The 7,817-nt window shown below is 47.4% G+C and overlaps 1 protein-coding gene across 2 annotated transcripts; it reads left to right on the forward strand.

Annotated features, from left to right (window-relative positions):
* Positions 1-7,309, forward strand: selenot2 (selenoprotein T, 2). Of its 2 annotated transcripts, none has more exons than XM_044364726.1 (6): positions 1-208; positions 1,214-1,324; positions 1,397-1,523; positions 1,594-1,681; positions 2,470-2,609; positions 6,698-7,309. In XM_044364726.1, the coding sequence occupies exons 1-5, from the start codon at positions 30-32 to the stop codon at positions 2,583-2,585; spliced, it is 621 nt and encodes a 206-aa protein (XP_044220661.1). In that variant the 5' UTR covers positions 1-29; the 3' UTR covers positions 2,586-2,609; positions 6,698-7,309. The 2 variants fall into 2 exon arrangements, with proteins under 2 accessions (XP_044220661.1, XP_044220662.1); XM_044364727.1 differs by having other exon boundaries at positions 2,470-2,599.
* The last annotated feature ends 508 nt before the right edge of the window (positions 7,310-7,817 follow it).

Below are 7,817 nucleotides of genomic sequence, written 5' to 3' on the forward strand. Positions count from 1 at the left end.
TGCAGCACAATCGGCGTCTCTCAGCAAACATGGCGGAGTACAGCCAGGCGGGCCTCCTGGCGGCTCTGCTGCTCTTCACGGCCCTCACGGTACGGGACCTTTACCTCGGCAGGCCCGGCCTCTCCCCGGACAACCTGCCGGACACAGAGCCCGGCAAACCGGCCAAGTCCTCCCTGTACACCGGGCCCGTGCTGCGGTTCCAGTACTGGTGAGTTAGCAGTTAGCTGCTAACAGGCTAACGGCGAGCTAACTGTTAGCATCAGGAGCCAGTTTGTGTTTTAACGTTCGTCAGATTTATATTCTGACAAACCTGTAATCAGTAGGTGGTCTGTTCATTTCTAACGGGGGTAACCGACCAGAGGATGGGGGGGGGCAGGTTAACCAGAGGGACCCCCTCCCCCCCCCCCCCACCTCACCTCACCTCACCTCACCTCCCCATAAAGCACCTGCTGTCATGAAGTCAACATCAGTATCAGTGCTAATGTATGACGGACCGTTTACACACCATGATATATGTACATATTATACATAATAGTTAGGTTATAACTAAGCGTGTGAGTAGTGAACTGTTGACAGGTGTGTGGTCCTCAGGTCCTGTGTGTGTTTCAGTATCTCCTGTGTGTGTGTGTGTGTTTTCAGTATCTCCTGTGTGTGTGTGTGTGTGTGTGTTTTCAGTATCTCCTGTGTGTGTGTGTGTGTGTGTTTTCAGTATCTCCTGTGTGTGTGTGTGTGTGTGTGTGTGTGTGTGTTTTCAGTATCTCCTGTGTGTGTGTGTGTGTGTTTTCAGTATCTCCTGTGTGTGTGTGTGTGTGTTTTCAGTATCTCCTGTGTGTGTGTGTGTGTGTTTTCAGTATCTCCTGTGTGTGTGTGTGTGTGTGTGTGTGTGTGTGTTTTCAGTATCTCCTGTGTGTGTGTGTGTGTGTGTTTTCAGTATCTCCTGTGTGTGTGTGTGTGTGTTTTCAGTATCTCCTGTGTGTGTGTGTGTGTGTGTGTGTGTGTGTGTTTTCAGTATCTCCTGTGTGTGTGTGTGTGTGTGTTTTCAGTATCTCCTGTGTGTGTTTTCAGTATCTCCTGTGTGTGTGTGTGTGTGTTTTCAGTATCTCCTGTGTGTGTGTGTGTTTTCAGTATCTCCTGTGTGTGTGTGTGTTTTCAGTATCTCCTGTGTGTGTGTGTGTTTTCAGTATCTCCTGTGTGTGTGTGTGTGTGTTTTCAGTATCTCCTGAGGTTACAGTAAAGTGTTCCAGGAGTATTCTCGGGCCATCAGCCAGCTGTACCCAGACATCCGCATCGAGGGAGAAAACTACCCCCCCACCCCCTTCAACAGGTGAGCTCTGACATCAGTAACGCCCCCCCAGGTGTGCTCTGACATCACTAACCCCCCCCCCCTCCCCCTTAGGTGTTTGGGCAACCTGATCTCGTACCTGAAGCTCGTCTCCATCTTGCTGATCGTCAGCGGTCAGAACGTGTTCGTGCTGCTCGGCCTCGACACGCCGCGAGCCTGGACCTGGAGTCAGGACAACAAGGTACCTGGTTACCATGGCAACGGTTGCTGCAGGTGCGAGTGTGAATGTGTTTAACGTCTCTATGTTTCAGATCTTCTCCTGTCTGATGGCCTTCTTCTTCTGCAACATGATGGAGACGCACTTCCTGTCCACCGGAGCCTTCGAGGTCACGCTGAACGGTGAGTGTGATGGAGGTGAAGCCCCTCCCCCTTCCACTGGGCCGCCATGGGACCTTATTTCAGAAGAAATGTGAATGGTTGTCAACAGCGAAAGACAAATAATTCTTTGATCCTGTTTGAACTGTGATCACATATTTGATGTTTGTCAGTTTAAAAGATCGTTTTGCAGAAAGTCGCAGTTTGTCATAAAACTGTTAAAGACTGAAAAGACGCAATACGAAGACGACACCCAAAAGTAATTAGCATATCTAGTCTAGTCAATGTCTTCAATATTACTTGAAAATTCATGTGTTTTGGTGAAAGTTTCAACCTTTGAGCTCATTTTCTGTCACAGTTCAGGCTGCTGTCATTAGTTTAAGATCTGTTATTGAATGTTTGTGTCGGACTGTTTTCAGCTCTGATGGGTAACTGTTAGTGTACATCAGTAAACTAAGGAAGGTGTTGTTGTTTGAATAGGTGGAGAGAGTTGTTAACTGTATTATATTAGTACATTTAAAGATATAATGTGTGTGCTCTGTGTCGTCCTTCTCTTCATGATGTCACCTCTGGTTTTATTGGAGGTTCGGGTATCACTGCGTCGTACTAAGCAGCTGTTGGCTCATTAGTTTGTGATTCACATGCTCTGACTGGGGTTTTATATCCTGAATGAATTTCCCAGTCCGGCCCTGATTGTCTCTGAAATAAGGTCCCACAGGGGATAGCGAAGTGGGAGGGGCTTCACCTCTCTACCGGTCCAAATATGACATCACTCTGAACACTGATTGGTCACTGTGGTCCCTCTGTAACAGACGTCCCCGTCTGGTCGAAGCTTCAGGCGGGTTACGTGCCGAACGTTCAGGAGATCTTCCAGATCCTCGATAACCACCTGAAGATGAACCAGGTGGATCCCGTGAGCTTCTCTTAGAGCTGCGCACACAGGTACTCTCAGGTAAACTGTCTCTCACCTGTCACTTCAATTCAGAAGGTTTGTAGGTTTCAAGAACAATGTTGTAACAATAATAATAATAATAATAGTAACAATAATAATAATAATAATAATAATAATAATAATAATAGTAATAAAACTTCATGTATACAGCACCTTCCGTACAGGTGATGTAGCTCAAAGTGCTTTACAATAAGTGAATAAATAAAAACAAGCAAATTAACACAAGTGCAAATACTGCGCAATAAAACCAAGCAATCAAATGAATAAAGCCTGAGGCCACACAGTCTGCATCTACCTGAGCAGCCTGAACCTGCGCCGCCTCTCGCAGGCCTGCGGCCCCCCAGACCGCTGCTGCTGCAGCTGCTGCAGCTCTGTCTTCCTACGTTTGGCTTTGATAACGACCATCAATGAGAGAATGTTTCGTGTCATTTCATTATAAATTTCATTTATACTTAGTTTAATCAGTATAGTAGTTATTAACGTTGTGTCTCCAGCAGTGGAGAGCAGCCTCTCTGCTCCGCTGTGTTATTAACGTTGTGTCTCCAGCAGTGGAGAGCAGCCTCTCTGCTCCGCTGTGTTATTAACGTTGTGTCTCCAGCAGTGAGCAGCCTCTCTGCTCCGCTGTGTTATTAACGTTGTGTCTCCAGTAGTAGAGAGCAGCCTCTCTGCTCCGCTGTGTTATTGATGTTGTGTCTCCAGCAGTGAGCAGCCTCTCTGCTCCGCTGTGTTATTAACGTCATGTCTCCAGCAGTGGAGAGCAGCCTCTCTGCTCCGCTGTGTTATTAACGTCATGTCTCCAGCAGTGGAGAGCAGCCTCTCTGCTCTGCTGTGTTATTAATGTCATGTCTCCAGCAGTGGAGAGCAGCCTCTCTGCTCTGCTGTGTTATTAACGTTGTGTCTCCAGCAGTGGAGAGCAGCCTCTCTGCTCTGCTGTGTTATTAACATCATGTCTCCAGCAGTGAGCAGCCTCTCTGCTCCGCTGTGTTATTAACGTCATGTCTCCAGCAGTGGAGAGCAGCCTCTCTGCTCCGCTATGTTATTAACATTGTGTCTCCAGCAGTGGAGAGCAGCCTCTCTGCTCTGCTGTGTTATTAACGTTGTGTCTCCAGCAGTGGAGAGCAGCCTCTCTGCTCTGCTGTGTTATTAACGTCATGTCTCCAGCAGTGGAGAGCAGCCTCTCTGCTCTGCTGTGTTATTAACGTTGTGTCTCCAGCAGTGGAGAGCAGCCTCTCTGCTCTGCTGTGTTATTAACGTCATGTCTCCAGCAGTGGAGAGCAGCCTCTCTGCTCTGCTGTGTTATTAACGTCATGTCTCCAGCAGTGGAGAGCAGCCTCTCTGCTCTGCTGTGTTATTAATGTCATGTCTCCAGCAGTGGAGAGCAGCCTCTCTGCTCTGCTGTGTTATTAACGTCATGTCTCCAGCAGTGGAGAGCAGCCTCTCTGCTCTGCTGTGTTATTAACGTTGTGTCTCCAGCAGTGGAGAGCAGCCTCTCTGCTCTGCTGTGTTATTAACATCATGTCTCCAGCAGTGGAGAGCAGCCTCTCTGCTCTGCTGTGTTATTAACGTCATGTCTCCAGCAGTGGAGAGCAGCCTCTCTGCTCTGCTGTGTTATTAACATCATGTCTCCAGCAGTGGAGAGCAGCCTCTCTGCTCTGCTGTGTTATTAACGTTGTGTCTCCAGCAGTGGAGAGCAGCCTCTCTGCTCTGCTGTGTTATTAACATCATGTCTCCAGCAGTGGAGAGCAGCCTCAGCTGCAGAAACCCTGCACGATATCGTCTTACATCACTTAGAAACTTGAGTAGGACTCAAGGGTTTGGCTCTCAACTTACGTTCATACCTCTCCAGCAGAACTTTTTCCGTTGCTCTAGGTAACTCTACATCCTCAGTAGCTCAGTTGAGTTGTGGTGTCCCTCAGGGTTCTGCTCTTGGTCCCCTTCTGTTTTCTACATGCTGCTTCTTGGCCATATTATTCAGAGGTGTGATATGTTTTACACTCAGTTATATCTGACATTTAAATCCACAGATCCCAGCAGCCTAGTAAATCTGACAACTCGCCTCTCTGATATTAAATCCTGGACGTCCCAAAACTTTCTTTAATGTGACGATGATAGTCTGAGGTCATTCTGTTCGCCCCCCAAACTTCATCATTCCTTCTGCTGCTAATCTGAGTGATCTGATAAATAATATTAAGCTGGCTGTGAGGAATCAAGGGGTCATAGTTGATGCTGACCTCTGTGTTGATGATCAGCTCAAGATAATCTCTAAAATTAGTTCATTCTTATCAGCTGCTGATTTACAAGAAGTTGTATGTACTTTTATTTATTCTCAGCTCTCTCTCTCTCACCTGTCTCTCTCTCTCACCTGTCTCTCTCTCTCTCACCTGTCTCTCTCTCTCTCACCTGTCTCTCTCTCTCACCTGTCTCTCTCTCTCACCTGTCTCTCTCTCTCTCACCTGTCTCTCTCCCTCTCTCTCACCTGTCTCTCTCTCTCTCTCACCTGTCTCTCTCTCTCTCACCTCTCTCTCTCTCTCTCTCACCTGTCTCTCTCTCTCTCTCACCTGTCTCTCTCTCTCACCTGTCTCTCTCTCTCTCTCACCTGTCTCTCTCTCACCTGTCTCTCTCTCTCACCTGTCTCTCTCTCTCTCTCACCTGTCTCTCTCTCTCTCACCTGTCTCTCTCTCTCTCTCACCTGTCTCTCTCTCTCACCTGTCTCTCTCTCTCACCTGTCTCTCTCTCTCACCTGTCTCTCTCTCTCTCTCACCTGTCTCTCTCTCTCACCTGTCTCTCTCTCTCTCACCTGTCTCTCTCTCTCTCTCACCTGTCTCTCTCTCTCACCTGTCTCTCTCTCTCACCTGTCTCTCTCTCTCTCACCTGTCTCTCTCTCTCTCTCACCTGTCTCTCTCTCTCACCTGTCTCTCTCTCTCTCTCACCTGTCTCTCTCTCACCTGTCTCTCTCTCTCTGTCACCTGTCCCTCTCTCTCTCTCACCTGTCTCTCTCTCACCTGTCTCTCTCTCACCTGTCTCTCTCTCTCTGTCACCTGTCTCTCTCTCACCTGTCTCTCTCTCACCTGTCTCTCTCTCTCTCACCTGTCTCTCTCTCACCTGTCTCTCTCTCTCTCTCTCACCTGTCTCTCTCTCTCACTTGTCTCTCTCTCTCTCTCTCTCACCTGTCTCTCTCTCACCTGTCTCTCTCTCACCTGTCTCTCTCTCTCTCACCTGTCTCTCTCTCACCTGTCTCTCTCTCTCTCTCTCACCTGTCTCTCTCTCTCACTTGTCTCTCTCTCTCTCTCTCTCACCTGTCTCTCTCTCACCTGTCTCTCTCTCTCTCACCTGTCTCTCTCACCTGTCTCTCACCTGTCTCTCTCACCTGTCTCTCTCTCTCTCACCTGTCTCTCTCTCTCTCACCTGTCTCTCTCTCACCTGTCTCTCTCTCTCTCACCTGTCTCTCTCTCACCTGTCTCTCTCTCTCTCTCACCTGTCTCTCTCACCTGTCTCTCTCTCTCTCTCACCTGTCTCTCTCTCTCTCTCACCTGTCTCTCTCTCTCTCTCACCTGTCTCTCTCTCTCTCTCACCTGTCTCTCTCTCTCACCTGTCTCTCTCTCTCTCTCACCTGTCTCTCTCTCTCTCACCTGTCTCTCTCTCTCACCTGTCTCTCTCTCTCTCTCACCTGTCTCTCTCTCTCTCTCTCTCTCTCTCTCACCTGTCTCTCTCTCTCACCTGTCTCTCTCTCTCTCTCTCTCTCTCTCACCTGTCTCTCTCTCTCTCTCACCTGTCTCTCTCTCTCTCTCTCTCTCTCTCACCTGTTTCTCTCTCTCTCTCACCTGTCTCTCTCTCTCTCTCACCTGTTTCTCTCTCTCTCTCACCTGTCTCTCTCTCTCTCTCACCTGTCTCTCTCTCTCACCTGTCTCTCTCTCTCTCTCACCTGTCTCTCTCTCTCTCTCTCTCTCACCTGTCTCTCTCTCTCTCTCTCTCTCTCTCTCACCTGTCTCTCTCTCTCTCTCTCTCACCTGTCTCTCTCTCTCTCTCACCTGTCTCTCTCACCTGTCTCTCTCTCTCTCTCTCTCACCTGTCTCTCTCTCTCTCTGCAGTCATGGTGCGTTCAGTGTCCCGGCTCGGTGGAGCGATCAGTCACTGGCGTTATGAAGGTTCGGCCCTAAAGCAGACTCTGTGGGGCCCAGCCGGATGTCCCTCGCCACACAACGAGCGCTCCCTCTCTGCCGGGTCACAGCACAGCACTGCAGTACCCACAATGCACCTGTGAGCACAGGTGATGTGCTGACAGGCAGACAGAAGACTCTCCTGTTCTTCAGTTGGATTTATTTTATTTATTTACTTTGAGATTAGATAGAAACCTGCGGTACCTGTTAGCTTCATGCTAATTACCCAAACAAACAAATATATAATTAATAATTCATGTAACAAACGATCATCTCTGAATTCATTAAGTCTTCAAACTAAAACTTTGTTTCTCACAAATATTTCAGTTCATGAAAGTTAGAGTTTTTATTTGGTCTCTGATCAATAATCAATAAATGTGTCGATACAGTGATCAGCTGACTCTGACAGTTCCAGATCCTACTGGATCCTAAAGGATCCAATGTTGGTGCTCATGCACGTTAGCACTAGTTTCAGAAATGTGAAGGTGTTTGTTTATTTGGGACGATGGTGAGTTTTTGGAAATAAAACATGATTTAAAGTTTCCTCGTTTCAGTTTCATGTGTTTACGTAGAAATCAGGATTCACTCAGTTTCATAAAGCAATGAATCACAACAGAAGTCGTCTCAGGGCTGTTTCCACGCAGAGCATCTACACTGAACTCTTTAATCTACACAGACCCAACATTCCTCCATCAGCAGCAGGAAAACCTCCAGCAGAACCGGACTCTAGGTGGCGCCGTCTGCCTCCACCGGTTGGGTTGAGAGAGAAAGAAGGAGGGAAAAGCAACAACAATAATAGAATAAGAATAATAGAAATAGAAAAATGTATAATAATAATAATAATAATAATAATAATAATAATAATAATAGCAACAGCGATTAATTGATTAATTGTTTTGAGTCATTTTTTAAGAAGCAGTCAGTCTGCAGCCAAAGGTTTCCTGCTAGATGAGAAAACACACAAAGAACACCGGGGAAGAAGTCAATCAATCAATCAATCAATCAATCAATCAATTATTTATTTATATAGCACTAAATCACAACAAAAGTC

This window comes from Thunnus albacares, chromosome 10, assembly GCF_914725855.1.
Source record: "Thunnus albacares chromosome 10, fThuAlb1.1, whole genome shotgun sequence".
Lineage (NCBI taxonomy): Eukaryota > Metazoa > Chordata > Actinopteri > Scombriformes > Scombridae > Thunnus > Thunnus albacares.